General features: G+C 34.1%; 1 protein-coding gene across 1 annotated transcript; it reads right to left on the bottom strand.

The window, feature by feature from the left end:
* Nucleotides 1-5153: 5153 nt before the first annotated feature.
* Nucleotides 5154-15250, bottom strand: RERGL (RERG like). Its single transcript, XM_063115534.1, has 5 exons — nt 15199-15250; nt 14034-14090; nt 8828-8901; nt 7752-7900; nt 5154-5436 (listed from the first exon to the last, which is right to left on the bottom strand). Exons 1-5 carry the CDS (start codon nt 15248-15250, stop codon nt 5154-5156), a joined length of 615 nt encoding a protein of 204 aa, XP_062971604.1.
* Between the last annotated feature and the right edge of the window lie 966 nt (nt 15251-16216).

The following is a 16216-nucleotide window of genomic DNA, read 5'->3' as shown; positions in this document are numbered from 1 at the left end:
TTTTCATCAACAATGTTTTGTGAGAGTCCTCAACTAAATGATTGACACATTACTCAAAAAAGCTCATGGTTATACTTTTTATTGTCAAGTAATTTCACCTCTTACTCTTCTTCAATTTTTTTCTTTTTTTTTTTCTAATTAAGTCTTTATGCCTTAGTTGTTCCGAGATTACTAAAATGTTGGTCAAATTCCACATTGTCATTGATACGTAATAGTCTGCAGTTTCCCTCCTTACAGTAACTTATAGTCCATTGTTAAAAATAAGCTTGTGTTATATCTACATCCAAGAGGAAGAAAAATAATCTGTTTAGTATTTTATCCATTTAAAAATTATGATGAACTTCTTCCTTTCCTATGAAATAATATCTTGTCACTATAGAATATATTTCAAATTTATAGTGTGCCTTTTTTCTTTGAGAATTTAAAATACTTTAAATAATTTGGGCTTTGCCTGATTCCCCCAGAATTGTAGAGTATGACTGATAACTGCCTTTAGAATCCCTAATAGCTAAATTACAATTATCATGCAAAGCCCTACAATAGACAGTTATATGGATTGTTAAATGACTTTGCCTTTTTTGCAAACTATAATCATTTTCCTTTATTAGCTGAAGGATTTTATAATTTAAGGAAGATGAGAAACCTATAAGTCACGCTTTCAAATAAGGAACATGGATATTGCAAACATTAAATTCCCCCATAAAAATGTTAAGGCATCATTAAACTAGGTTCAGATTAATACAATTCAGTCAACTCTAGATAGATATCTCCCATAATAAGCTGAAACAATACCTAGTGATCTAAGATGTAAAATATTTTACTACAGCCAATTTATAAACCTATAAAACATACAGGTATCATTCAACCTCTATATTAATAGTGCATGCCTTGTATTAAATCAAAATCATTTTAAAGACCCCTCCCCTTTGGCATTCCCTTCCTCAGCTGTTGCCCCTCATTATGTGTTATCTCACTGAAGCTCATCCAAAGCGAATGACAGCATCTTTTTCTCTAGAAGCCATCTAGGCAATTCCTGGCTTAGCTATCTCCGAGATTTATCGACACACTTGATACTATCAACCTATAACATTGTATGGCCTAATGTTGATGTATTTGTTTCTCTGTAGGTATATGTGTTTTTTCTCACTTTGGAAAAATGCAATTTATTATTTCAAGACTTTGCAAGTTGATTTAAAAGTGAATTATATTCACAAGAAAACTGATATTGGGACAACTTCATGTTCTAGACAATTTTGAATCTGGTTGGACAATTCTTTTCTTCACCCTGTTTTTCCCCAGTAAGAAAGCCAAACGTTTTATATTAGCCAAGTTGCTGAAGGTTTTAATGAATTATCTCTTCTGGTTATCCATTGGCACATAACAATCCCAAGACAGCAACAATGTTTATTATGCTCACAAATCTGTAATTGGGGCAGGATTCTGTGGGGATTATTCATACCTGCTCCTTGTTGGCATCAGCTGGAGTGGCACAAACGTTGGAGACCAGAATCACTTGAAGATTTGCTCATATATCTGCTGGTCGGGTGGTCACTACCTACATGTGCTATCTCCAGCTGGTGCCTTCAGGGCAGCCAGATTCATACATGTTGACTCATGTCTCCCAAAGTAGAGTCCCAAGGGAGAGAGAAATAGATGGGAGCTCTATTTCCTTTTCTAACCTGGCTTTACAAGTCATGCACATGACTCCCACCTATTACCTTTATTAAAAGAGAGTCAATAAGACTGATCCATAACCAAAGGGAGGGAAATTGGAACAAACTCTTGATGAGAAAAATATATAAAAGCAAAGAGTGTACATGTTTTAGAACTATTACATCATCAAAGGGGGATTAACCCAATATTTCTAAATATCACTCTTAAAAAGAAATCAACTATTCATTTCTAAAGTTACTTCACAAAAAACACTATTAAAATATAAAAGCTTGTTTTTATTCCTATGTTCCATAGACTCCTGTAACAAGGTGTGTCACCCAAGGTCATCCTGCTAAAATTCAGAGTATAATATATAAACATTTTAAATATATGGAAATATAAGTAGTATTTTTAACAGAGAAATTGTGAATGCTGACTCATCACAGATATTATGCATGGATTAATCTATTAAAGAATTTGGATACCATTTTAACATTCGAATTTTTATATAAAACATGGCTAAATATGTTATTTTTAATGCAGAATTGTCCCCAGTCTTTCTCTACAGAAAAAAAAAAAGATCTTAAAGAATGAAGACAAAATCTCTAAAGATGAGACCATGCAGAAGAATAATAAGAAAACAAAAAACACATATTAAGGTATAACTACTTATAGTAATATATATGTATTCAATATTGTGATTATAAAAGATTAATAAAACCCCTATAAAGTGTGGATCCTAAAAAAGTACATCATTGAATTCGCCAGGATAACTTTACACAATGGAAGTTTATTTCTCATTCACATAATATGAATGATCCTAGTTAATAGGAAACGTTCTTCACTTAAACATTATGTATTCATGCCAGTCAAAAGAGGGCTGTGCTTCATTAAAGTCCAACACAGAGGTAATCATGAAGTTCATTAGCAGAAGGAACTTGTCCTAGTTGGCAGAACTTCAAGAAACACATTTTGTTGTCTATCTTGTATGGTAGAAAAGGTGGCTTGTAGTCCACTGATTTCTAGGCAGTGATTAATAGTTTTTGCCAGTTGGTCATAGGTCTATGAAAAGTAAGACTGGAAGATCAGGGACAAGAAGGTATAAAGAAAAGGTATGTGACTGTGTCTCTCAGAGAGGTCATAAAATACACAGATCTTTGTGTATTAGTTTAATGTCCACCAGAGACCATCCACCAAAAGGAGAAGCAACTTTATAAACAGATGGACAGGATGAACTGGCCAGCTGATATTAACATGGCTCTTTTCATGGCCACCTCTGTGCTTATGTAATAAAACCACAGTAACAGTGACCATGGGGCAGAGATGGAAGCAATGCATGTGGGACCACGATATGGACTTTCCCTTAAAAAAGTGGATCGAACACATATGTCTATGTATCCAACCAGCCAGTATGAGAATGGAGCCTCCACCGTGTATATGACACCATTTTGTTTAATTTAAATTAAAGCTGTTGCAAGAGTCTTCCATCTGCATTGATATTGAGGAGCACAGTTCAATGGTAGTATCCACTGATGCAGAACAGGATTGATCTACTGTCAATTCTGACCCATAGAGCACAGCCACTATTAAGCTTCTCAAAGTTGTCTGTGACCCTCACCAGTGCATTCCTTACTTCCTGAGCAAAGGAAGTTCCCCTGAATTCTCCCAGGGAACATAGTCAGATGAGGAGTTCTTGGGTCCTGTCTGCTATATCATTTCTAAACACCCCTATCCATATAAAAATTCTGAACCTATTTTGTATATTACCACGTGGTTCTGTGTAGAGCTAGAGCTAGGGTCTGGAGCTCACAGACCCCTGGAGCCCATTCACAAACCCTTCACACACAGGTCTATGAGCTAGGTAACCAGCAAAAATGTCCTTGGAGCCTTGGTTGAAGAAGGAATAGTCTTTATTCAGCACACACAATACTAGGTAGGAAGTACAAAGGAGAAACTCAGAAACTCAACTGCTACCAGCAAAGTCCAAAGAAAAACTGAAACTGAGCAGCTGCCAGCAGAGTAAATATGCTCTACTTTTAGACATGAGCTCTGCCAGCCTGTCCATGCTTCACAAACTGCAGAGCACACAATAGCAATTAACTAGAAAGATACATGGGCACATATTTGCACTAACTCCACGCACACACAACTTGTTTACAAGAAATGTCAGGGAGCCTGACTAAATTATTCTTTTTTCCCCACATTCTGTTTTACACCTACTTTTAACTTAGTATATCATCAAGATCAGACTTCTAAGGAATGAAAAATCTATGTAGACCAGCCATAGGTGTCCCTCCTAAAACACTGAATTTTGACTCATGGTGAGTGACTCCATGTCAATAATTCTTTCCTATCCAGTCTAATATTCTGTGATGTGACATCCATCCTCCACTCCAGTCTATCACCCTCTACTCAAGATCATCTTCAGTCTTGGCCTCCAGGTTTTTGCTGACACATATTAACCAAGTATCTGTGTAGCATTGCTTGTAGTTTAAGTTTAACTGGTCTGAGACATAGTTTTTATCATCAACAACTTGGCTAAAGTCAGGCCTAGGGTCTCTACTTGAAAGACATCAGATGGCAAAACTCGACAAGAGCAGCAGCAGCAGTAGTGTGGTCTAGAAGGTAAAACAGTTGTCATTGGAAGGCAATGGTGATCAAAGTAATCTGAAAAGGCCCAAAAATGTTTGTATCTAACACAAAAATATTTCTTTCAGAGCAACAAAGCCTTCAAGGTTGTGTATTTATCAACCCATTTTTACTTTTTTTCTTTTCTTATGATATGTGGGTTTGTAAATAAAATAAAATAGATTAATCTTTTGATTTAAAAAAGATCTAAGTTAATTTCTCTGTGATAATTTCTCTTGTTTGTAGCACACATCAAGGAAAGGCAGATATTTTCATCATGAAAGCAACCATAAATTATGTGCTTATGGGCAAAGAATTTAACTTCTTAAGGCCCAAGTTATATAAGTAAAATATGTGTAAGAGTATATAACTCACTGGATTATTGTAAGGATACTTTTAAAATGAAGCCATGCATTACTATAAAATGGATCAAGAACTTTCACAAATTGGTTAGTTAAGCTCTGTAATATATTATGGGCATAATATAATATATTATGAATATAAATATATATTTCAATCAAAAGAACTATATAAAATAGAGGTAAGCCACAAACTATGGTATGATACTTTAGTAAAATTACATAAGCAGATTTTATTTGGTAAGGCAAACTGGATAGCAATCCACCAATAGATTACAGTGAGTGCTAGTCTGTGTAATAAATGAAAGATCATGTGGAAAGCAGAGCAAACAGGATACGAACAACCCAAAAGGCAAACTATATATTTGAAAATGCAGCTGTAGTTCATGTTTAATCTTTTCATATCTTCAGGAGAATTATTTTCTAAAAAATTGCATACAAAAGGTGAGTTTAATTATCATGTGGATATTTGAAACTCTCTGATACAGTAAATCCCCTAGGATCACATATCTACTAAACAGATTTCCTTCTCTTTCCAAATACATTATTGATCAATTTGGCCATTGATTTAGATCCACTGGGTCTTCTCTTTTCTTTGAGTTTGAAGTTTGTCAGGATGTCCTTGATAATTCTGATAAATATCATTTCTACTTCCAGAGGCTGTTCTGCTGCAGAAAGTTCACAGAATTGGCAGCGGTTTTCTAATGCCAGTTTTTGCCCTTCTTCCCAGCCAACCTCTCGCACATGACAGAGATCTTGCTTGTTGCCAACCAAAAGCACTGCTGACTCCACAGCTCTGAAATACAGATACACAAACTTGGAAAGACTGTTTTAACAGCTCTTTTTTTTTTTAACAGGTAGGTTTATATCCAAATGATTATGAATCAAAAAAATATTGAAAACATGTACTATATTATTTATGATCACATATATGTATACTGACGTGGATCGCTACTTACTTACAAAAATCATTTTAGATAGACTGTAGTAAGTGACACAGAAGCAACAAGGCTCTTAAAGCATAGGGTCTGAAGTGACACAGACCTATTGTTGAATTCTGGCATGAGTGTTACCTTTCCCATTTTCAGTTTTCTTTTATATAAAAAATGGTAAAATAATCCTCATCAGAGAATTTTTATAGGGATTAAATAAAATGATGTATATAAAAATACCTAGCACAGTCCCAGTCAAAAAAAGATGCTTACCAAGTATTATTTTTCATATTCCTAATCAATTGAAAGGGAGAATTAGCAAATTTCTTTTTACTTACACAGTTACTGTAATTGAAGAGTCAATTTAGACATAATTTTCCTAAGGAAAAATATTATTCAATACTCATTGCTTTTTTTTTTTTTTGTAAATATTTATCATAACATGCTCTAGAGGAAAGTTTACAGCTGCATGACCTTGTACAACTTTTCTGTTTAAGAAAAATGTGTCTTTGTTAAGATAAAATGTCTTCTGCAAGTGCAGATATATTCTCTTTGGTTATAGTGAAACAATATAAAAAATAGAGTTTGATTTGAAGAAAACATATAGTAAAACCACCAGCCTGTAAATGGTATGGAAATCTGCCAAGATATGTACTATAGGGAAGAAATGGGTAAACTCAGACAATCTTATACTCTTGTTGGCCCCAGATTCCCCTAAAAGTTGGTCTCATTCACATGACAGTGTAAGTAATCAGTGAGGGACAAGCACTGTATGTGATGGGCTTTTGGAGGTATTAATAATATCTTTTTCAGTCTAGTTCATGAAATCATTGTAAAGAATGAATGAGAGGTACGTGAAACTGTTTTAAAGGGTGAACCATAAATATCAGATGTAATTTTATGAAATACCATATTTTGCTCTTTTAGTCTTTCTACAGATTGAGAACTGGAAATATTCTAGAAATTATTTAGTCTATAAATTAAGAATATTCCTGACTATATATTCAATATATTTTTAAGTATTCCTGAGTGATTATTTTGATTTGGAGGAATATCAAAAGTATTTTATTCCTGTACTTTACCTACATCATGGTGTGTAAATTTAATGCTTGAAGGAATGGAGTTCTAAAAAATTATTAATATTATAGGAAGTCAGAGCTATGAGGTACTTTAGTATAACTACATCCTTTTCTGCTAACATGCTGCCATCAGTTATAAAATTTTTTAAAATGTGCTCTAGAGATTAAAGTAGTTTACCTAAAGTAAATCAAATGTAAACAAGAATGTACATCGACTGAGTCAAGGGAAATACCCTTTATCAATAATTATCCCATAGTTTCTTGATAGTGGACATTTAAAATAGATATAAAAAGCACATATACCAATTTCAAGTAATAACATGGTGTTTTTTATTTACCAGATTAGAATGTTATTTTAGATTCTAAGGATAAAACTGGTTAAGAACACAAAGAATCCCTCACATCAGCACGTTAAAGAAAAATAAATACTTTAAATGGGAAAGGCTAAAACAATAAAAATAAAATGAGGAAAACTAAAATGGGAAACAAAGATGTTTAAACTTTTATCTACTAATGGAACGATGGCTTAAAGCACAGTTATGTCTTCCTTCATAGTTCTTTGTTTGAAGACCATAAACCATGGGGAATTGTTGATTACCTCTTTAAGAGGGAAGATGGAGAAACATGTATTCTCATACTTAGAATTTATAAACAGTTTGATTATTCAGCCTATTTTGCCTTGACAGACTGAACAACCCAGTAACTAGGTATTGGATTTCGCATGATGCCAAATGTAATAAATCTGGATTTATTTAATATCATTAACACTTTTGTGTGAATAAAAAGGGAAAGTTGAAAAATAAACTATCTTGTGTACAGAGGACCATTTTTTTGTAAGTGAGTGTCATGTTAACAATAGAAGCTGTCTTGTAAAATAGCCATTTACTCAGGGCAAGTAACTGTTTATGTCAGCCAGGATATAAAGCATTCTCATCTCACTCCTTTTACTACATGTGTAACTCCTGTGGAATGGGAAGGTGAATTGTTCAGGGCTGTTAAATTTCGTAATTGGAAGGCTGTATTAAATTCTTCCTAATGATGCTTACAGCTATATGATGATTTACTAAAAAGAAAGGAGAGAAGAATGAAAAATACCCTACCTTTTACAATGACTAGTCTGTGGCTCCCGAATTCTGTAGATCAGTGCTTTTGCATAAGCAAATGAAGACCTGTCACTGATGTCATACACAATAACAAACCCATCTGCCCAATGAAGCTCACTCGTGAGGGAGAATTTTGCTTTCTGTGGCTGAAAAAGAAACCAAGTACATTGAAAGTGGTGGGTTCTGACACCTGAACTTCATACTTTAAACAGTTGATAGAGCACCATTTCACCTGCAAGAGATTTCAATAAGCCAAATACTGATATTTTCTAAAATGTAAGGGTTTTTTTCTTGATTTCTTTCTTATCACCCTCTTTCTTTAATTAAAAGTGATCACATTTTAAAGTATAAAGAGGAATTATAATAAAGTTAGATCTAACTCATTTTACAACTTTTTAATAAGAAAATATCTCCACTTTTTCTGAAAATTTGATAAGCCATGATAATTGCCCTTTGAATTAATATCAACATACTTGTTTTGCAAAGAGAAAATATTTTCTGTATTACAAATGGAATTATATATCGATTTCGGTACTAGATTTAATTCAGTAAAAAGTAAAAATATTGACAAGATTTAGCTAAGACTTAAGGGGTATTTTACCAAAAAGAATCTGCCCCATGGAGTTGTTTTAAAATCTTGAACAAATGGCCATTCTTTCTCTTACTTATACAATCCTGTTTTAACTATTTTTATACTTTGAATGAACAAAGAAGTTTGTACTCAAAATCTTTCTTACTTATGCTCTACTGAAAAGACTTAGTGAAAATATAAACTGAATTGATAAACTACTAAACTGTTAATTTCTGACAGTTATACTGTGACCTGACAGAAATATAAGTGCAGCCTAATGTTGCCTTTTTAAAGATATTTGTGTGTGACATTTTTGACATAAATTTACAGAAAAACCAGAAAATGAAATTTACAACACTAAAAGTGATCTCTTGAAATTTTTAATAATTAAAATTGAGATGAAATTTTGTTTTAACACTGGCTGCATTTCACTTATCCTTATCAAATCTTCTTCAAATCACAACTGAAAAATCAAAATAAAATTGTGCTCAGTTTTACTTACTTGAGAACAAGGGTCGTATATTTCTAGATTCAGTTGCTTCCCTTCCAAACACAAATGCTTATTATAGATAGATTCTGCAAAAACATGTATATTCATTGTCAGAATAAAGAACTTCAGAATAAAAAATGGACTTACATCTGGACCACAGTTTAGTAAAATCAACCAGTCATAGTTTAGTGCAATACTACAGTAGCTTTTCTTCATGGCCAGTATCCAAACATATGTATTTGTTCTATTTACTCAGATATTTTTCTTGCAAAAGAACTTTACCTGTGTATCTATTTATCTACATGGCTTTTTGCTCATGTACTTATCCTATCACTATGGATGAAATGAAATATCTGGGTTCCTATCTAAGGCCAATCCATTCTCCCTCAACTAGTTGTGACTTCCCCTCACCTACTGTAAGAAATTACTTCAGCAATTCTACCTCTCTCTTCTGCATCATGATTTTTTTCTTCTTTGCTTTATTATTACCAGCATCTTACAAACATGTTGAATTTCTCCTAACTTAAAAATGTTGAGTCTCAGTGGTCAGTTCTGTGTCTTAATCCCATTTGCTCTATCAGTGGCATTAATGTAGCTAATCACTCCTGCCTCCTTAAAATATTTCCTTCAAAGCCACACACTCTCCTGTTTGTCTGTTTTAATCTTATTCCCTTTTGCTCCATCTTAGTATTTCTTATGTGTCCCACCGTAACTTCCCTCACTCCAAACATAGATCCAGTTCACAGATGTCGTCTTTACCTCTACTCCTTTGCTGATCTCTTCGAAGCCTTTCTATGCAATTATTACTGATGAACCCAATTTAAAACTGAACCCCTGATTTCCCTGCAAAAACTTCATCTTCCACAGTTTTTTATTTTGTTAAATAGCCTACACATAACTCCAGTTTTTCAGGTAAAAATGCTTTAAGATCATCTTTGATTCTTTCTTTCTCTTACACCCCATTTTTATTGTATTAAAAATTCCTTTTTACTCTACCTTCAAGGTATATTTTTGTTTGCTTGTTTTTGTTTTTTTATTGGAAAAAATCGATTATACATATTTGTGGGGTACAGAGTTGACTATCAATATTTGTGTATGATATGTGATGATCAAATCAATAATTAGCATATTCATCATTACAGAATGTAGTCATCCTTTGTGTCCATTAACTGGTTTCTCGCTAACCCCCATTCCCTCCCTCTTTCCCACCTCTAGTAACCATAGTTCTGTTCACTTCTTCTGAAAGTTCAATGTATTATTGTGATTGTTCTTTCTTTCTTTTTTCTTTTTTTTAGCTTCCACTTATGAGTGAGGATGTGAGGTATTTCTCTTTCTGTACCTGGCTTATTTCACTTAACATGATTTTCTCCAAGCTCATCCATGTTGCTAGAAATGGCAGAATTTCATTCTTTTCTCTGGCTGAGTATATAAGCTTTTGCAAAGTATATTTTGAATTTGTCTGCATCTCACCACCTCCATTGCACTATTATCTCTTGCTTAGATTATTGTAAAACTTCCACTCATCTCTCTGCTTTCATCCCTCCCCTAACTCCCTTCCTGTCCCTAGTTTGTTCTCAACACAGGAGTAGAACTGCACCTTGTAGCCAGATCCGATACTTGTGAAATCAAATCGCTCCAATGGCTCCCCATCTCACCTGGATTAAACCAAAGCCTTTAAAATGTCCAAGAATATCCTTTAGTATCTAGTCCCTCACTACTTCTGTGACCTCAGTGGATCTTTCTGGCTATTATCTCTCACGTTCTCCCCACTCCAACTATACTAGCCTTTGTACCATTCTTCAGATTTTTCAGAAATTTCCTGTTTCAGAACTCTGGTGATTGTTCTTTCCTCTGCCTGGCACTTCATCCCCTTAATGTCTTCATGTCTTGATCTTCACCGTGTCTCTGTTCAAATGTCACCTTCTCAGTAAGGTCTACCCTGACTATCCCATTTTAATTTGCCACATGCCATATCAGTGTCACTCCCTCATCTAGATTTATCTTTTCTTCATAGAATTTACCAACATACGTTATAAATTATATTTATTTTTCCCAAATTGACTCAACCTTCCCTCCTGATTGCAAACCCCATGAAGGATTGGACATTTGTGTTTTTGTTCACTCCTGTACCCTCTCCACCTAGAAGAGTATATGGGACACAGTAGTTGCCCGATAAATATTTGTTGAATAAATGAATGAATTCAGTCCTATATATTTTCCTCTAGTGTTTTGATAAAAGATCTACTTCTCTACAAAAGAGAATACTGACACAAAATCGTGACCCATTCTGGCAAATACTCCGTAACCTGTAGTTGAAAACTAGAGCAGAAGTTTGGGGAGCTACTGTCTCCCCAGAAGGTTAAGGTTGACTCTTTAAATCCTTCCCTTCCCCAGAGTATTAGGATTGACATATTAAATCCTTCCAAGTTACATTTAATAAAATGTATAGTTTTATCAAAACTGAAATTATGTTCTCAGACAGTTTCTTCTAAACTTCATAGATTTGCTATTGACTCTGGACCATAAAATTTCCTTTTAGATATTTTAACATATCTACTCTCAAATCTTAAACACTGCCACAAGGGTCATCAACTCTCAAAATTTTTAGAATTTTATTATTTTCCATGCTAGCCTTTACTTACCAGATGGACTCATTTTTGCTTGTTTGCCCTCACAGACTTGATGATCTTTTGATCATTTGGTTGGCTTTTCAAAATATCTCTAGGTCTTAGATTATTAATTGAGAAATACCAGCCGGAAATGTGTCAACATTTCACTTGTTTCTATAACAGTATTGTATAAACGATTTAGGTGAGTTTTTTTTGTTGTTGTTGTTGTTATTGTTGTATGAATGCTGTATTGTTTTATTTATGCTTTGTTTTACTTTTTAATTCTGAAGCATTGTTTCATGCCTGATTACACAGCTTGTTTGTTATGTTGACAATTTTTTTCCTTCTTGATCAGTTTTTATTTTTATTTGTACTTTTTTAAATTATACATACATGTGGTGCACAATGTTGATTTTCTTTTCTTTTTTTTTTCTTTTTTTTTTTTTTTTTTTGTCTTTTTCGTGACCGGCACTCAGCCAGTGAGCGCACTGGCCATTCCTATATATAGGATCCGAACCCGCGGCGGGAGCGTCGCCACGCTCCCAGCACCGCACTCTCCCGAGTGCACCACGGGCTCGGCCCCACAATGTTGATTTTCAATAATTGTGTAGAACGTGTGGTGGTTAGATCAGTATAGTTGGCTTATTCATCATTACAATATGCAATCATTCTTCACATCTATTAACCAATTCCTCATTAGCCCCCCTTCTTCTCCCCCTCCCTTCCCCTTTTCCACCTCTAGTTTTCTAAAAGTTCAACATATTACTGTGATTGTTGTTTCCTTCTTTCTTTCTCTCTGTCTCTCTTTATTGTTCATTTGTTTGCTTATGGCTTCAGCTTCCAGTTACTAGTGAGAATGGGATAGGATTATATAAACTAAAAACCTTCTGCAGAACAAAGGAAGCAATCAATAAAGTGAAAAGACATCCTACAGAATGGGAGAAAACATACACAAACTATACATCCAGCAAGGGATTAATATCCAGAATATACAAAGAGCTCAGACAATTTTACAGCAAAACAACAAATAATCCAATTTAAAAATGGGCAAAGGAGCTGATTAGACATTTCTCAAAGGAAGACATACAAATGGCCAACAGGTATATGAAAAATGCTCAACATCACTAATCATCAGGGAAATGCAAATCAAAACCACTTTGAGTTATCACCTCACCCTGATGAGACTGGCTATTATAAAAAGGACAGAGACTAACAAATGCTGGTGAGGATGTGGAGAAAGAAGAACCGTCCTGCACTGTTGGTGGGACTGTAAATTAGTACAGCCTTTATGGAGAAGAGTACAGAGGTTCCTTAAACAGCTACAGATAGAACTTCCATATGATCCAGCAATTCCGCTACAGGGGATATATTCAGAGTTTATGTTGACCTTTTTGTCTGAGGTTGTTGCACTCAGAAATGAAACAATAGGAATTTTTAAAATATATATTCCTTCTTTCTATAAAATTTTTCATGCTCCTGTTCTAAACTGTTCACTATGTTGGGCTGGCAGGTTAGCTCAGTTGTTTAGAGCACAGCATAATAGCCCTAAGGTTAGGGATTCAGTTACCCCTACCGGCCAGCCATCAATCAATCAATCAATCAATCAATTGTTCACAATGTCATATGGACTGAAGTTCTCTCTTGGATACAGATAGGGACTACACAATACCATACTTTAAGGTTATTTTCTGAAATACTCTAATAATGTTACCGCATAAATGAATGCTGAAGATTTATTTTTTGTTTGTTTCTCACAGAAAAACACACTTGCAATCATAAATTCCTCTTACTCTAATATTAAACAAAAAAAAATTCCTCTTTCTCCCAATTCTCATGCTTTCTATAATTCTGTCACTCTTATTTAAAACAAACAAATTTGTATTCCCTTATCTCTATGCTTTCAATCAGGTAAAATAGTAGTATCATTATATTGATTAATGGCTGAGCCAAAAATATACTTAAAGTTTTGGCAAAATTCCTCACTTCTTATGCTGTGAAATTTCCCATGTGTCACAATAATTCTGATAAAAATAACAGAAATTTATAGCAGAGTTAGTGAAATGACCCTAAGATTATACCAAGGTGCCCGGGCATCTGTTTTAGAATTTCTCTGAAATTTATATAAACAACGTAAATAATAATAATATGATATTTAATCAAGGCATACTTTTATCATTATTTTCACATTTTTTGCAATAAACTTTACTTTGTAGATACTTGTGCTTTTAGCATTGACTTGTCTTAATCTTCTAACAAGTGTTGATTTAATTTCAAAATTGCTTCATAGCTTATAAGAAATATTCATACTCACATATTCTATGATATTTTGGAGAGAGGATCCCAGTTTTAATGTTTTTCTGGTTTGAGACTTTGAAACCATCTAGCTTTCTAATTCATCTTAATTAACATCAAATTGGGTGAATTTTTCATAAAAGATCATTCAATTCAAGTACCTATTCTGACTTTTCTAACCAGAATCTGTGAATAAATAAATTGCTTAATAAGTGTAAAAATGGCAGATTCTATCAAAATGTTTCCTTCACTTTAATTGGGGTTTCATTATGATGTTGACATTTTAAGGTAGAAAAAAGTCTAAAGTAGTGACTTACCAAAATTAGAAGCGTATTCTCCAATGAATCGCTTGGTAAGAAACCGTACAGTAAGGGCTGCAAAACAAACAAGCTGGATTTAGGGTCTGTTGCATTTTAGTATACACATAATTTAGATATTTACATAAGGCTTTATCTTTCAGCTCAAAAATGACCATGACTTAATGAAGACCCTAAAATTCTACTAAATTCTGGCCTGAATAATAATAGTCAACAATATTTCCATGGTACAACTATAATGATTAGAAAGCCAGAAAGAAAGAGGTCTTCAAGTGCAAGTACTGCATTTTCAAATCAGTATCTAGTTAATTGATGAATGCAAAAATATAAGGCAATTTACCTTTTGTAACAGAAACAGATTTCTCATTATATTTGAGATGCAAGAACTATGAAATCTTTTTTTTCCTCTACCAAACAAAATCTGGCTCCAGGGTACTGCATATAAGAGTGATGAAGACAATATGTGAGTACTTGCACTTGCTTAAGGATATAAGGACTTAAAAATCCAGGAAGTAGGGAAACAACCTATAGTGTCAGTTTACTTTATCGCAGCTCCTAAGTCTGGCCAGTTATTATGTCATGCCTCACTAGGCTCAAATGGCTCTATGGCATTATGGTAATGTCCTCATTACCAAAATAATGTAGACAAAACCAAAGCAAAATAAAACAAAGCTGAAACATAGCTTCCAAACTTAGGGCACACGTTGCTCAATTCCAGCGCATCCACAGAGCCACACCCCTACAAACATTTTTCACTTCAGTAATGCTGCATTTAAGAAATGATTTACAGGTCTTCATGCCTCTTTCTCTAGCTTAGTCTCAGAGCAGAAGAGTCCTTTAAAGGCCATTGCTTGGGGGGCTGGTGTTTTGCAGTGAGAAGTAGTTGCAATAGTGATGGAGAGATTTCCTGTTATTCCTATAAAGTTTAAATATCAGTAGAATAAGATACAAATTAATACTTCAGATAATCTTGCTACAGTTGCCTATACATTCTACAAACATACAGTTAAAACAAAAACTCCTAATGAAAAATAATCTGCATAAATCTCAGTAAGAGAATTAGACAAGAAGGATAGATAGATGACAGGTAAATAGATAAACATGTCCATGTGCGTCTCCCTCCTTCTGCACTCTACACTAAACCACAGGAAACGTCAACACTCACCAGATTTGCCTGTGCCTTCCCCACCCAAGACAGCAAGCTTCACCTCATTCATCTTGCTTTTCTGCTCCTACTTGGTCAGTCCTGTCTTTTAGAACTATGCTGACTTGTGCCAAGCATATGTTTTTTTTTACTTCCTTTTTATTGCTTCTCTCATTTCTCCAAGACCAACTCCACCCCATAATCCTACCATCCAATAGGAACTTTAAAAATGTTTTTCTAGAGTAGTTTTCAACATATTCCATTTCTAAAAAATTGGAGTTACTATTTAAACACTAAGGCTCACGACAAGCAAACAGAAGGGACATTGTTGGGGGGGAGGGGGGAGGAAGAAGGGAGGGAGGTTTTGGTGATGGGGAGCAATAATCAGCCACAATGTATATCGACAAAATAAAACTTTAAAAAAAAATAAAAATAAAAATAAAAAATAAACATTAAGGCTCATTAAGCCAATAGTTATGTATTTGGAACAGAAGCTTAGATCCCAATCTTTTATTTTTGTGAATTTGGAATCCACCTTTTCCTAGGACTTAGAAAAATGATCTCTTTTCATTTATAAAGTTTTTAGAAGATGGGTAAGCATCTTTGTAAATTTACTTTGACGGGATCGGTTTTGTTATTTCAACTAATACCTGAGCCTATATCTTCTAGGGTTTCTTCTGTGAAAGACAAGTGGAAATAAGATAATTCAGTCATGAAAAGAAATAAGAGAAAAAAGAGGATAGCTATCTAGGATTTCTGGGTTTAGTTTTGATAGCAATGCAAACAAATATTCAGACCATGTTTGTGAATTTATGAGATTCTCAAGGGGAAAAAAATGTGCTCTGCAGAGTTTCAACCTTTCAATGTCTTCCTTAGTAAGTAATTTCTCATTTTGAAAAAATGTTACACCAGTAGTAGTAATATTTGTGGGGAAAAGTGAAGCAATCAACCTCATGTTGTTTGAAAAGAAGTAAACAGGAGCCTGTCATATTTCCTTCTGTAGCCAAAAAGGGAATTGGAATTAGAAAAGAGACATGAA

The sequence above is a fragment of the Cynocephalus volans genome, chromosome 12 (genome assembly GCF_027409185.1).
Source record: "Cynocephalus volans isolate mCynVol1 chromosome 12, mCynVol1.pri, whole genome shotgun sequence".
In the NCBI taxonomy this organism is placed as follows: domain Eukaryota; kingdom Metazoa; phylum Chordata; class Mammalia; order Dermoptera; family Cynocephalidae; genus Cynocephalus; species Cynocephalus volans.
This window is presented reverse-complemented; position numbering and strand designations above follow the sequence as displayed.